Consider the following 14870-nt stretch of genomic DNA (forward strand, 5'->3'; position numbering starts at 1 on the left):
TCAAATAGTAGAGCTGTCTGCCAAAGAAACAAAGAAAGTGTATTAATTGTTTATAAATGTAGTAGGTTGCCGTAGTTTATAACAACAGTGCATCATGCCCTTTCTATATTATCTACAGTATATCTGCAGCTCTTGTATATTGAATCTCAGGTGTGCCTAATGATCTGACTGTTGGGTTTTACGGCGCACGCAAGCACAAAGTTCCACACCGACACATAGAGACTGTGACAGGAGGAACGCAAAGCTGAGCTTGGACGTTCGCTCCATGCCGCCATTGCTTGTAGTGATTAGTAGCATGTCCTTGCTGTAAATACACACAATATTATTTATTATTATTATAGAGTTTTATGTTTAAAAGCACTAGATGCAGTCAATTTATTGTGTCTTGGCTGGTGTACTCTTATCTTTTTTTTTTTTTTTTTTTTAGGAGTGTCAAGATGGTTTAATGCTCAAGCTATAAATTATGATTTAAAAAATCTATTATTTATGCGCACATTCTGTTGGAAGACACAGGCGATCAATAAAGTTTGGATGAGGATCTACAATACTTGTTTTGTTTGTGTTCATGCAAGGAAAAACAATGAGTACAGTTAGTATTTGCACTGGTTTTTGCAAAAAAGTTGTTGAGTTTAGTACTCAGAGGGCAACTCAAAACAATCAATGAGTCGTGACCTTCATTGTTCTATATCCTGCACAACCTTGTTTTTTTTTGGTTTGTTTTTTACCACACTGCAGCTTCACCCTTTTTTTTTACAACACTGCAGCCTCAACCTGCTGCCAGAGGTCATAGTGAAACTAAAAGTAAAAAAATACGTTACTTCTATGCTGAAGTTTAATCAATAATCGGTACTTAAATGCCCTTCACTGACAAATTCAGCCGGCGTTTCCCTCATGACCTTTCTCCTCTGTTGACGTCCGCTTCCTGATAAATGTCCTCACCTTGTCTTTAAATATACCCACTGCCTCTCGGCCCAGCTTAAACTGGGGATCCGCTGTGCGATTTTAGAAATGTTGGATTTCAAATTGTAACCCACACCGTGACTTAACCACCCGCATGGGAAAGTCAAAGCTCACAATTGAAGCACTTTCCTTTTGTGTCTGTGCTGTTCCACTCCAGTCCTGTGGGTGGCGGCAGTGCACATTTCTAGCTGTTTGTCAACTGAGGAAACAAAATACATTTTCAAAACATCTGTTGACTCTGAATTTGGGTAATCTAGTTGTAACTCATATCTCTGAGACCATCGTTGGGGCAGGCATTATAACTGCACAATAAATCCTGTCCAAAAATAGGCCTACAGTTAGTGACTTACACGGGGTTACACATACCGATTTTTTACATCTTTACTGATTCTTGAAATGTGAGAGGTCTGTTGTAGTATCAAGACTGACCTGTGAGGGGCAGCACAGTTCCACAGTGCAACCAGGCTGCTGGGAAATACAAAGAAGGAAGAGAAGTAATAAAAGAAAACCTAGAAGAAGCTAGGCAAATAGTTAGCTACACGGGAGGCAAATTCTTCTTCTTGTCATTCTTCTCGTCGTGAATGACTTGTGAGGCACATTACCACGACACCAGTCGCGCCTCTATTTGTGTCTGGCAGTAGAACGGGCTTCAGGTCGCTTCCTGATTGGCTGCCGTTCCGTTTCACTTCACAATGACCAAGTTTGTCGCTCGACCAACTCGGGGTTGACCACTCACACAAGGTTTTGCTGTCATAAATACTGAACAGGTTTGATATTTACGACTGTCGGCCCTGACCGTTTTCTGAGCAGATTTGGGAGGAAAAATCTCTCATAACGTGATAATTGCTCAGGATAATCTTTCCGAGACATCTGATAATCAGGCCTTTGCTGACTTTGATCGGAACGAGGGTAATGCTCAGATTTGCCTCGATATTTGGTAGGCATATACATCACTGTTAACATGCCCCACACAACAGGATAGTCTTTTAGAGACACCTAATAGTGATGCCTTTTCTGACTTTGATCAGAAGGGTAGGGAAAGTGCTCAAATCCAGTTGATTATCGGTATGTGTTTGTGGCCTTCTTCAGCCACTTCAAAATCAGGGTAAAACAGCCTACATTTGCACAGTTTATTCCCAGCGACAGTAGCTTCACTCCGGACTGAGACAACAAACCAACAGGAGCTTAGTTCAAATAGCCAGCTCCTAATATTAGCATCAAAATGTGCATAAAATATCACAGAACCAGCTGTTTAATCAGGCACCGGCAGTAACGTGCACTCTGTTCCCGTGAGGGGTCTCGGTAGCTGACAGATCTCCCTCCACTGGTCTTTCTTGGGTTCGTACTCCAGCACGCTCTTCAGCACCACCTCCTGCCCGTCGCTCCACTTCCTCCCACCGAACACCAGGACGCTCCCAGTTGGCATCGCCGCCATCCCGTAGCTGAACGAGGCGGTGATCAGCGGCCTGAGGCGCGTCCAGTGGTCCGCTCCCGGGTCGTAGCGCTCGATATCGGAGAAGGCCTCGTACATTCCCAGGAGGGCGTAGATGTAACCGTGGACGCTCGCCATACGATGTCCGAACCTCCCGATGGACATGGGCGCTGCGTTCTTCCAGAGTCTTCCCACGTGGTCCCAGCACAGAACTTCCCTTCTGCACTGGCTCTGGCCCGGGATCAAGTGGGCGCCGCTGTTGTCTGAGAGACCACCCGACACATAGATGTTCTGCTCGAGCACGGCGCAAGCGTGGCCGTGGAGCGGCCCGGGCATGGGTGCTCCCCTCCTCCACGCCCCTGCCTCCAAGTCGTAAAACTCCACGGAAGCCAGCGTGGCGGCGGGTGCGTTGCTGTCGGCGGGTGTTTTTTGCCCCCCGATGGCGTAGATGCTGTCATCGGTGGCGCAGCAGGTGAACTTGGTCCTCCTCTGCAGCATGGACTCCACCTGCTGCCAACACTCGAAGCGCGGGTCGTACCTCCACACCTGGTTTGAGGTTTCCGTAACGACCGGCTTCCTGTCCGCCTCGCTCACCACTTCCCCACCCACCACGAAGAGGAAACCACCCAAGGAGCACACGCAGTGATTTCTCAGTCTCAGAGGCAGGCAGGAAGTCAGGGGTGCAAAGGTCCTGGTTTTCAGGTTAAACGTCAACACCTGCTGCTCCGGACAATCCGGACTCGAGCAACCGCCGACCAGTAGTACGCGATTGGTTGCCCTGAGCGTAGACTGCTTGTTCTGCCGGATTGGCCTTGCCGAACCTGTTCTGTGGTACTCCAGTGCTCTCGTCACCTGGCTCCTTATCAGAGGTGTGCCCATGGGTTTGATGGCGTGGCTGAGGCGTGCGAGATCCACGGGAGCAACCAAGCCGAAGCGCAGTCGGCTTAGCAGCAGGTTGGATTGGAGCAGTGGGAGGGGCCCGTTCTCACCCAACCAATCCAGCGCTAGCTTGACCAGCTCCACCTCCTTGACCGTCGGAATTTCTTTGGCCTCCAACACCACCATCAGTGATTGGATGTTCAAGCCCAGAAGATCGTCCCGTCTTTCCCGCAGCAGAGTGGCCATCTCTGTGGCGATGGTGAAGTTGGCGGCTTCCAACACGTCAGAAAGTGCGTGGCGTTCTGCTAAGTTAGCATAGCAGCAGCAGTTCTCCGCGCTGAGGTTGTCCGTGATGTAGCGTTCGCATATGGAAACAGCCGTGTCCACTTGCAGGTACCTCACCGCCTCCAGAACATCAGGAAGTGTTCTGACGCACACCCTGAGCCAGCCGGAGTACAGGAAGTCCAAGACGACGTCTAAGCCTACAGGTGTTAGCGCCGGGAGCTTGACGCGGCACGCTAATCTCTCCGCTGTGGCCTCCCCGAAGAGAGCCCAAAAATAATCACTGGAGCTGGCCAGAAGGGCCCGGTGGCACGGGAATGAGGCGCCTTCGGTCTCCAGCACCACGTCGCACATCCTCCCGGCCGAGCGCAGACGCTGAAATCGGGCGAGCAGCCCTGTCCTGTGGGACGAGCTGTAGAGGATAGAGTAGCTATCCATCCCACCAAAAAAAAAACAATCAATCCTTCCGTATTATTGTCTTCTTCTGATGGTAGCGGGATGCATACCAAATAGTCAGTGAAAGGTCAGCTGATGACTACCTCAAAAACAGACCCACCCAACCACCTCCTGTCTGATTTGTGATGTTTTGAATGTGATCCTGTGCTTTTTGTCTGCTGCCCTTTGGTCTACGCCCGGGCTGGGAGTATCACCCAAATACCACACACACAGACACACACACACACACATTCACAGAGGCAGCCTGGCAGGGTTTAGTGTCTATCCCCGTGGATGAACTCATTGGTAAATACAGTTGCCCGTCTTGAGTCCAAGGGCGCCGTGGCCAAGGCACTTATCTGTGCTCTCATCGCCATGGTGACAGGAATAGAAACCACTGACATGGTCGGACTCTGGCTCGGCTTGAAACAGGCATGAAACATTTTTCCTATTTGCCAAGATGTCGACAAGGGTTGCAAAGCCCTTGCGCTAATTTTGGTGCAGCCGTAGAGTTCCTTTATCGGGTTTCAGTGTGTTTATGGGCGTTTGATTAATGGGGAGCTCATTAAAGCCGTGTGTGTTTTTGCTACTGTCCGCCTGATGCGCAGTCGTACACAACACAAGTCATCTGCATTCAAACTTGGTCTCGTGGCGCACTTACAAGCTCTCCAGCCTTCTCTGCCATTTACATTTGTCTGTGATTTATGATTATTGTCTCTGAATAGATGCATGCCGCCTGCACAGATGAGTGTGTGTGTGTGCTTCTGCCCACATTCTAAGTGTGCGTTTTCATTGCACTTGAACATGGAAACAAACATCACGCCTCTTTGCATCACGTTTCTTTTGTTCCCACACAAAGTCAGATCGTCCCGTGTGGATGTTATCATTGCACTCTGACCTGATGGAGGCTAAACTTAGATACAGCTGCTCTGCATTGCTCCCTCTCTATATATTTGTGTGTGTGTGTGGGTGTGTGTGTGTGTGTGTGTGTGTGTGTGTGTGTGCGCGTGTGGCATGTGAAGTGATGATGGATAGAGTGCTTCTAAGAGAGGTACAGATGGATGGGCCTTAAACATGGTGGATTTGTAGGTTTAGGATGAGCAACATACAACAATGTACACTAACGAGATAGAAAACAAGAGCTCAATTTAAATTTCTGCCTTTGTTCAAGGAGTTTTTGATACAACAACGCCGTGATACCTTAACTTGCAAGTTTGTTTTTTGTTTTGTTTGTTTTTTTTAGTGATGAGTCATCATGTGGTCACTTGTTTTGCTTTGTGGTGTTAGCCAAAATTTGACTTGGTGAGCTTCAGATGCGTCGCCACGACAAGTGAAGTGAAAAAAAGTGGGGGGACAGTGGAACCTTTTTTTTTTTTTTTTTTTTTTATGGGAGAAACAGTTAACACACACAAATACAAAATGAAACCACTCACAAGGGGCCATGGGGCGGAATTTTGGGGGGACTGGACAGATTAATGACATTTCGATGCATTTTATTGGGGGAAAATGATTTCATACACAAGTAAATTAAGTTATGTCACAGAACAAATCAACTTGTAAGTCAAGGTAACACTTTATGTTTGCTATTGTGATTGTAGTTTGCAGATGAGAACTTTTCCGAGTGGCTAATACAATGACTTGATTTGATTGCCATTGAACTAAGTTGATTTATTGCCCCTGCAGATGACAACAACACAAAAATAACACAAAAGTCGAACAGTTTGACCTCAAAGACGGCCATTTACAGATAAAATGTTGACGACTGCTGAATAGTTTTGAAAGACCGGAAGAATAAAATGTCTTTGTGGTTCATCTTCACCTATTTAAAAGGCTCAAAAACTTGAGTTAGTCTCTGCGTTTGAAAGGCATCACATCAATGTCTAAATTATAAATTAGAGCAAAAAACTACTACAAAAGAAGCAGATTTTTGCTGTCACCCTCGACTGAAAGTTTGTTGATGCTGTGATGTGATTGTAGTTCTTCTAGCGTCGCCATGGTGATCAGAAAGTGTCCATCATCCTTTCTTGCAACCCGGACGCCCAGTCCTAAAAGACTCAAAAACAAACAAAAAAATAGAGATAATAGCTCAGTTTTGGTCCTTTTTTTTTTTTTATTGAGCAACATGTTTACTGATCCTGGTGTTTCTAAAACTCCGCTGACCTTATTTAGTTTCATGAGAGGGCCAAAACACGCACTTAAATGTGACACACACACTTTTATAAGGTATAAATAACGCCTGACTCAGCCCCGCCTGCCCACACCATCAAGTTAACAGCCCACACTGCCCCCGTGTGGAACTGAACGTTACTGCCGCATGTGATGGCATCACAGACACTTTTTAGCGTCATACTAAATCCCTTACTTACATGCTGTTTTGGGTCCAATTTGACCCGTTTAGATATTTGAAATGTCTCAAATGTCAAAGTTTGTGTACACTAAGACGATTGGATTCGTGTCTTCTAAAAAAACAAAAAAACAAAAACAACATTTTTGATTTGCTTGTGTGTTAAAGCCAGGAAAATGTTTTGGAACTGTGAAAAAATATATATGGGACAATGAAACAGTTCTGAGAACTGTCTGTGTTTCCACCACATTTGCAGAAACATGCAACTGTTTGTATTGAGGAGTCTTGAAACAGTGAAAGAGTAAAGCAGCATAAGAATGAACATACAAAAACAGGATATCACAGTTTGATGCTTTGATAGTTGACGTTTTTATCCAGAAAATTAGTGTTGTAAAACATAAAAAAAAAACATCCATCCCCTTTTCTGTAAAATTTTGATGAAGAATTCTCCATTTATGAATATCTGACAGGTTATTAAATCATTTTGAAAGTATCATAGTTCATAATTTTGATACAGTGGTTCAACATACTCCATGTGCATGGAAAATGAACCGTATGAAAGTGGTCATTAAATGAGGCTTGGTCCTCGCAGCGACCTTGATTGATGGCGCATAATTGATTGGATTGAAGGCTCTGGCGTCACGTGATCACCTTTTGCTATTCCTTGGTGACCCATCGTAGTTCGCTCTTGACGTTCTGCAGTTCCGAGAGGTCGACGGCCGGGCCCGGCAGCTTGACGGCGCCCGGCAATGTCTTTTTGTCCTCCTGCGGCGTGTGTGCGCCGTCGCTCGGCTGCTCCGTCAGCGAGGGGGCCTGGGGGAGCAATGTAATCGGATTACATCAGGATGGATGGATTACATTTAGGATTGTTAGGCCTCAGTGGAGGTCAGATCCAAGTAGTGTGTGTGCGCTTGTGCGTACGCTGCATCACATTGTCTCACCTCGTGTGTGTCTCCCGTCTCCTCTCTCCTCCTCGCAGGATGTCCCGCCCCCGGACGCAAAGCTCCCATCGGGATGTTCAGATTAGCCTGACGGACAGCGAGAACAAGCCATTAAGAAACAGAGGTGTGTGTGTGTGTCCACAAACTCCTTCGCCTTGACCCACAATCCTCCAGTGTTGCCCCTAAAAGAAGCTAGTGTATGAAAACACACAAACATGATGAGTGTGTCCCATATGCACATGTGTGTCAACATGTACACAGTGTGCATTGTTAAAAGTGTGTGTTTGTGTGCGTGCGTGGGTTGACTCACGTGGATTTTTGTTATTGTTCTTTGCTAGTTTGAGTCGAATGGAAGAATGTTCCAGACAGAAAGAGTCCATCGGCAGCATGTTTGCTTAAATCAATTCCACGTGCCGTTAACGATCATCGCCTAATATTCTGCCGGGTGCAACCAAAGAGTAACGGAGCATAAATGTAATTCATGAATTATACTGTTTTGGTTAAAAAGGACACGAAAATGGCTCTTTGTGTCTGTAGTGAAGGCAAACTACATTGGGTGTTAAGGGTTGCTATTGGCAACAGGTTTTTCAGATGATGTCAGTCAGCTACAGCAAATGGTTTGAAGTCATCTTAACGTGTTATTGTGATGTCATTTAAAGTTAAATTTAAGTGTTTTGGTAAACATGAAGTTTTTATGAATTCATGAAAAAAAAATTCTGCTTCAAGGAAAAGACACGCTTTTTTTCACACCCTATTGTCTTGCTGAAATTAGCCTGATTTGAGGGGGCTGCCCTGTCAGCATGGACTCTGTTTTCCCTCATGGAGGCAGCACTTCGTTACCAATCCGCCGAATGACACTTGTCATTTAATGTGCCGATCCATGTATGTGGCGCATGAAACTGACACATCGGCAAACACATCGACAATGTGTTGACATCACCGCGCAATCAAATTTGTGCATCCAACAAATTGCAATGCAGCTCTGCTTACAGTGTGATCCAGCTTTTGCTCGAAAGTGGCAGTTCTTCTTCCAGCCTAGCTTGTCATGGGTGGGAAAACTCATTGTGGGCATGGTTATTATGTGAATTCGTCCAACCACTATCAATATACAAACCTTGTGAGAAATCCAAACAGGCATTCGCAAATTCACATATTCTATTTTTTTTTTTTTTAACCCATCCTCTATTATTCCCTGGTAAATCTCACCTATTTGCTGTTTTTGTGCACAGGCCAAAGCATTAAAAGCATTGCTTTGCTGGGATCTTGGTGCCAAAAACTATGTTGAAGTGAACTGAGGAGCTTCACTGAGACAAAAGCTGTGCTTTGCCACCATCTTGTGGCATCTATAGGCAGTTATAAACCTATTGGGGAGGGTGTCAATTACTTGCAGGGCTAATAATGACAATAATAATAAAAATAATAATAACTTTATTGACATAGCACCTGTCAAAACAGTTACAACAGGGGTGTTATTACCATTACACAACAAATTGAAGGATAACTTGTTTTGAAATCAGAAGACAAGGAAAATAGTTTGTTCAAGTATTGTTTAAGTTACTGTAGAAGAAGGGTTTAGAAACAGAAAAATGCAATATCTCAACATTATTGTTTATTATTATGACAATTTGGAATTTGGGTACAGATTTTAGCAAAAATCACAGAAGTTGACGAGCATGATTTGCTTTCGCGGGCCACATAAAATGATGTGGCGGGCCGCATCTGGCCCCCCGGGCCTTGAGTTTGACACCCATGCGTTACAAGGTCCTTCACAGTAAAATCACTCAACGAACAAAAAACTATTGAACATTTTATTCAAACATGATCAAATAAAAGAGTAGAAGAAGTTAGTAAATAGGTGATAAAAAAGGGAAATAAAAAGGAATCAAATCAACAGTGTTAAGAAAAGGCCTAACAATAAAAGTGAATCTTAACAAGAGATTTCAGAACACACAAATAACGTGGGTTCAACGTATTCCATAATATATCGCCTTGAAACCTTTTGTTTTGAGAATGAAATTCTGTATTTTAAACATGTTTAAGTATTTGTATAAGTTGTGCAAACCACTCATGGAACTTTATGAAAATGTCCTTTGTTATTATGATCATTATTATTATAAGTGTATTTATGTTTTATGTTATTACTGTGATGCTGTTTGTCTGAGGGCCGAGAGGAAAAAGTCACCGACTCATGGTTAGGCAACCAAAGGAGCACAACGACGCGAAGCGGGGCGACAAGCCATGACGAGCCATCCAAACACGTAGTCGCCGCCATACACGCTCTGCCTCGCTGAAACGCTGCTGCACTACAACTCCAAAAGCCTCGTTGCTACTCATGTACAGTGTGTGGAAGTGTACTTGCCTTCACCAATAAAGACTTAAATGTGCACACACGGCCTCTTTGCTTTGAATACAGAGATTTTGCTAGTAGCCTGTTAGCCTAGCCGCCGTTAGGAAACAATTTAAAGCTGAAGGCGAAGTTGCCCATCTGATCCAGAAGGTGGCGCTCTGGTGAAAAAAGCTAGACATTTTTCATTGTGCTGTCATTTTCCTAGCTAGCGAGCTAGAGAGTTATACGAGGTATTGATCCTATCAGGGAAATTAAGTGTCTTAACTAAACTAATATTTGTATTAGGCTTTAAGGCAAGAACACAAAATCTGCCTAGCAACAAGTCATGAGGTCAACCATGTGATGATCAGAAAACACTATTTTGATGGAATGATTGATGAATAGATATACTTTATTAATTATGTGAGAGGTAAACGGTAATTATGCCAATATTTTTATTTTGATTGTGTGAGGGCATTAAATCTGCCTAGCAACAGCTGATGAGGTCCTGGACATACAGTGTATACATACACCATATATGTGTGTGCATATATATTACATTATATAAACACTATAATAAATTTACTATTTCTTATTTGCAAGTTTACAGTAGTTTTTTTTTTTCTGATACTCAATCAGTGTTTTCCCAGACAAACACAAAAGCTTGACAATGTTTTTTAAAATCTTATTGCGGCCACAATTCCTACTTTTAAGGTACAGTGGAACCTTGGTTTAGAAATGTAATTCTTTGCATGACTGCATTTGCGAAGCGAAACATTTGCAAATTAAGGTCATGTTTCCCTTTGAAATGAACAGGAATGCAATTAATCCGGTCCAGCCTCAGAACAAAGTTATATTTACTTTTTTTATCGGTGTGTGGTTAAAAAAAAATCTGTACGCCATAAAATGAAGTGAAAACATTCTTCATTATGAAGAAACGCCTTCGCCTTTTTGCGTACAGTACTGTTTACGCTCATTGATACAGCTAGCCCAAAATGACCGTTAACATTCCACAATGCAATGCAGCTTACGCATTGCATTGTGGGATGTAGCCTGAGCCTTTCGCACACCCACGCCAAGACTGCTCACAAACCGACAATAGCATGTGAACCGAGGTCTTTTTTCTTCAAGAATGTAGTGCATAAACCGAAGTGTTTGGAAACCGGCTCATTCATAAACAAAAGTTCCACTGTCCATACGTACACACACTCCAGCAAGCAGTTTTATGTTTTTTGTTTTACCTGCAGGGCCTTGACGTTGGATGAAGGTTTTGACATAATCACCGCTAACCTGAAGGCAGCAGAGAGACAACACAGACGTTTAGCTTATGTGACAGTGCTGCGTCTGCTCTGCTTCCACGGGCTTTCTCCGTCCCGGGATAGCGTTTCAGTTGCCTAGCGACCCCTCACAGAGCGGCAGGTATGGAGGAACTGCCGAGTGCATCATTGATGAGAGGCAGGGGCACAATGAAAGAGTTTTGTTTCAACAGACTTTAGCCCAGAGAAGTGGGGCACACCCTGGACTGCTCGTCATGCAATCACGGGGCGCATAGTGACTAAAAACATACATGTTTACACATATGCATAGTTTATTCTTCCATGAAGCGAATATGCATGTTTTGGAATGCATACAAACTCCACACAGGAAGGCCTGAGCTGAGATTCAAACCCAAACTTCTTGATTGAAGACGTGCGAACCACTGGCGCACATTCCTTCACAAAACTTGTCTGAACTCCAAACCACAATTGTTTTATTTTAACTCATTTGCATGAAACAATGTATGTGGACTAAAGTATTGAGGCAAACCTCTTAATCACTAAATTATTCAATCAGAGATTTTATTAAAGCTGTTAGTTGTCCCTGAATTGTAATTGTAAATTTTGGACAATTGTATGCTTTCAACATTGTGGGAACTGTTTAGCGAACTTCCTTTCCTGTTCCCAGTGCACAAAGCAAGGGCCAAAAAAAAGCACGCTTGGATGACTGGTGTGAAAGAACACGCACACACGCACGCACACCCAAAATCTTGTCCAAAGTCTTCCCAAAGGAGTGGAAGCTTTCACAGCTGCAAAAGGGCGAGCAACTCTTAACTTATCACTTCCTGTAGCTGTACCAATACTTTTGTCCACATCTCAGGCATGCGGCACATTTTAAATAGTAATTATTTTAGCTTCTACTTTACATGAGGACTTATACAACATTAGGATGACCTGCACAAACAAGCAAATATGATTGATTGTGTCCATTGAAAGTGACTATTAATAACTTTAAGTAGTATGTATCAGTGCATTAACATAAATGCATCATTTACAATTAAGGGTCCTTATCAGGTCCATAAACGAAGTAAAAAAAAATAAAAGCATATATTCATTACATATATAAAACACTTTTTAAAAGCTATGTGGGTGTTTTAACATGTAATTGGCTTTTACAATATTTCGTGTGACAGTAAATGGCAAAAAGAAAAATGAATGGCAATAGAACTTCAAAGCAAAACAAATGGTCAAACGATAACAGAGCACAGGGGAAACAAGGATTTTTGATTCTGAATCTGAAAAAGTAGGATTTTACGCCTAGCTTTTGCAGGTGTGCCTAATAAAGTTTCCAGTTTAGTGTCCCTCAATCATCGGCCTTTTTTCATCCACTTCCTGTCTCACTCCCTCTCTCACACACACACAGACGCGCACACACACACACACACACACACACACACACGCATCAGCTGGCCGGCCCAAGTGGCGTGTAATCGTAGAAGCTTCCATGGCCTATTTAGCTTATCAAGATGTGGCTTTTGGGGGTGTTTCCAGGGTGCTGTTTGTGCGACAACAATACACACCCATCACACACTCTGCTGCCCTTGACGTGACACACACACGTACATGTGAGAATGGCAGCTGACCTCTGCAGACATTCAAACAATCCCCATGAAAACCTTGAAAGGAGTTGCCTCCCAAATGAAACGAGTTTATTTCCAAAGCATCAAAGAACATGAAGACATGCCACTGATGTCACACAAGACAACACAAACTAGACACAACGTACCTGCCGACGACACCAAAGTTGTATTGACCGACGGCCGACTGTATGAGTTGACTCTTAACTTCGCATCTCTTCCCTTCTCTCTCTCTCTCTCTCTTGCTCTCTCTCTCTCCACCTCCTCTCTCTTCCCTCCTGCCTCTAAGTGGTGGCAGGATTCCTCTCATATCTGGGATTTGTTCTCACTATAAATAGAAGAGTGATACACAGAAGGGACCTGCTTTCCATCCACACGCACACACTCGAAGACCGACCACCGCATAGTCAAATAGCGGCACGCTCTTGTATTTGAACTTCATCTTTGAGGTTTGTGAGCCCCAAAGAGTGCAAACTGTTCTTGTGAATGAGCGACAACAAGTGCCATACCAGAGAGTCCATTGACAAAAATTATGATTTCAGCTTGGACCCCGTGGAAACACAAGCTAGGATGCTCTTTAGCTTCAAATGGCACTGGCCTATTTCTGCAAGGACACATGCTTCTGTATCTGCTCACACACACACACACACATACATGTGTAATGCTGATCCAGCCATCCATGGAGCAAAGTGTGTGGATGGTGTGTGTGTGTCCTCTTACCTCCTGGATGCTCTGCTCTCTCTAAGGTCCTCTTCGGCTACCTGACCTGCTTCCGCCCGTCTCGACTGGCTGAGAGGGACGCTAAGCTCCTCCTCCAGTTCCAGTGTTGGAAAGGAAGAATGACTTCTGAGCATGTTTGCGTGCAGACTGGGATCTTCTTATGCACCTTTATTAACCTTTTCTGACATCCAGCCACGTCACACATATTGTTCACTTATAACATATGTGCACCCAAAAAAAAAAAAAAAAGTTGAATGGTGCAACTCAATTCATAGAGAATGCCAGCATTGGGATGAAAGGTAGAGAATTTGCATCTTTGCATAGTTTTGTATTTTTATTTTGCAACAAAAGTATGTCAACCATAGATAAGAGTTACACAGAGTTTTGTGCTCAACGGCCACATTTTATTTTTTAATGGGTAGATGGGCCAGGTCATTCATAGAGTACTTAAAAAAAAGAGTGGATGTGAAGAAGAAATAATCCAGCAATAGTTTACTTAAATAAATAAAACATTGAATTATATACAATACATCAGTTAAAGCATTATTTAATGAGCTAAATGGATAATACAAATATATAAAACCCCAATTCCAATGAAGTTGGGACATTGCGTTAAACATAAATAAAAACAGAATACAATTATTTGCAAATCATGTTCAATTTATATTTAATTGAATACACTACAAAGACAAGATATTAAATGTTCGAATTGATCAAATTTATTTTTTTTGTAAATAATCATGAACTTAGAATTTTATGGCTGCAACATGAAAAAAAAAAAAGCTATGACAGGTGGCAAAAAAGACTGCGAAAGTTGAGGAATGCTCATCAAACACCTGTTTGGAACATCCCACAGGTGAACAGGCTAATTGGGAACAGGTGGGTGTCATGATTGAGTAGAAAAGGAGCTTCCCTGAATTGCTCAGTCATTCACAACCAAAGGGCGAGGTTCACCTCTTTGTGAACAAGTGTGTGAGAAAATAGTCCAACAGTTTCAGGACAATGTTCCTTAACGTACAATTGCAAGGAATTTAGGGATTTCATCATCAAAAGGTTCACAGAAACTGCATGTAAGCGGCAAGGCCTAAAACCAACATTGAATGCCCGTGACCTTCGATCCCTCAGGCGGCACTGCATCAAAAACCGACATCAATGTGTAAAGGATATCACCGCATGGGCTCAGGAACACTTCAGAAAACCAATGGCAGTAAATACAGTTCGGCACTACATCTGTAAATACAACTTAAAACTCTACTATGCAAAGCAAAAGCCATTTATCAACAACACCCAGAAACGCTACCGGCATCGCTGGGCCCGAGCTAATCTAAGATGGACTGATGCAAAGTGGAAAAGTGTTCTGCGGTCCGACGAGTCCACCTTTCAAATTGTTTTTGGAAATTGTGGACGTCGTATCCTCCGGGCCAAAGAGGAAAAGAACCATCCGGACTGTTATGGACGCAAAGTTCAAAAGCCAGCATCTGTGATGGTATGGGGCTGTGTTAGTGCCAATGGCATGGGTAACTTACACATCTGTGAAGGCACCATTAATGCTGAAAGGTACATACAGGTTTTGGAGAAACATATGCTGCCAGCAAGACAATGCCAACTTCATAGTAAAAGAGTGTGGATACTAGACTGGCCTGCCTGCAGTCCAGACC

The 14870-nt window shown here is 43.4% G+C and overlaps 3 protein-coding genes across 5 annotated transcripts in view; 1 reads left to right on the forward strand and 2 right to left on the reverse strand.

The window, feature by feature from the left end:
* Positions 1-9661, forward strand: part of cnksr2a (connector enhancer of kinase suppressor of Ras 2a) — a 47143-nt gene extending 37482 nt beyond the window's left edge. The window contains exon 24 of the mRNA XM_061758554.1: positions 9436-9661. Coding sequence (XP_061614538.1) covers positions 9436-9564 — 129 coding nt within the window. The 3' untranslated portion in view covers positions 9565-9661. The remainder of the gene's footprint in view (positions 1-9435) is intronic.
* LOC133470311 (kelch-like protein 34) lies at positions 195-5096 on the reverse strand. Its single transcript, XM_061758557.1, has one exon. It carries the CDS (start codon positions 3989-3991, stop codon positions 2213-2215), a length of 1779 nt encoding a protein of 592 aa, XP_061614541.1. The 5' UTR covers positions 3992-5096; the 3' UTR covers positions 195-2212.
* On the reverse strand, positions 5465-13304 carry smpx (small muscle protein X-linked). 3 transcript variants are annotated; one of them, XM_061758561.1, is made up of 5 exons: positions 13213-13304; positions 10841-10889; positions 7274-7360; positions 6984-7145; positions 5465-6033 (listed from the first exon to the last, which is right to left on the reverse strand). In XM_061758561.1, exons 2-4 carry the CDS (start codon positions 10874-10876, stop codon positions 6990-6992), a joined length of 279 nt encoding a protein of 92 aa, XP_061614545.1. In that variant the 5' UTR covers positions 10877-10889; positions 13213-13304; the 3' UTR covers positions 5465-6033; positions 6984-6989. The 3 variants fall into 3 exon arrangements, with proteins under 3 accessions (XP_061614545.1, XP_061614543.1, XP_061614544.1); XM_061758559.1 differs by lacking the exon at positions 13213-13304 and adding an exon at positions 12642-12817; XM_061758560.1 differs by lacking the exon at positions 13213-13304 and adding an exon at positions 12642-12817 and having other exon boundaries at positions 5465-6041.
* Between the last annotated feature and the right edge of the window lie 1566 nt (positions 13305-14870).

Source organism: Phyllopteryx taeniolatus, chromosome 20 (genome assembly GCF_024500385.1).
Source record: "Phyllopteryx taeniolatus isolate TA_2022b chromosome 20, UOR_Ptae_1.2, whole genome shotgun sequence".
Taxonomy (NCBI): Eukaryota; Metazoa; Chordata; class Actinopteri; order Syngnathiformes; family Syngnathidae; genus Phyllopteryx; species Phyllopteryx taeniolatus.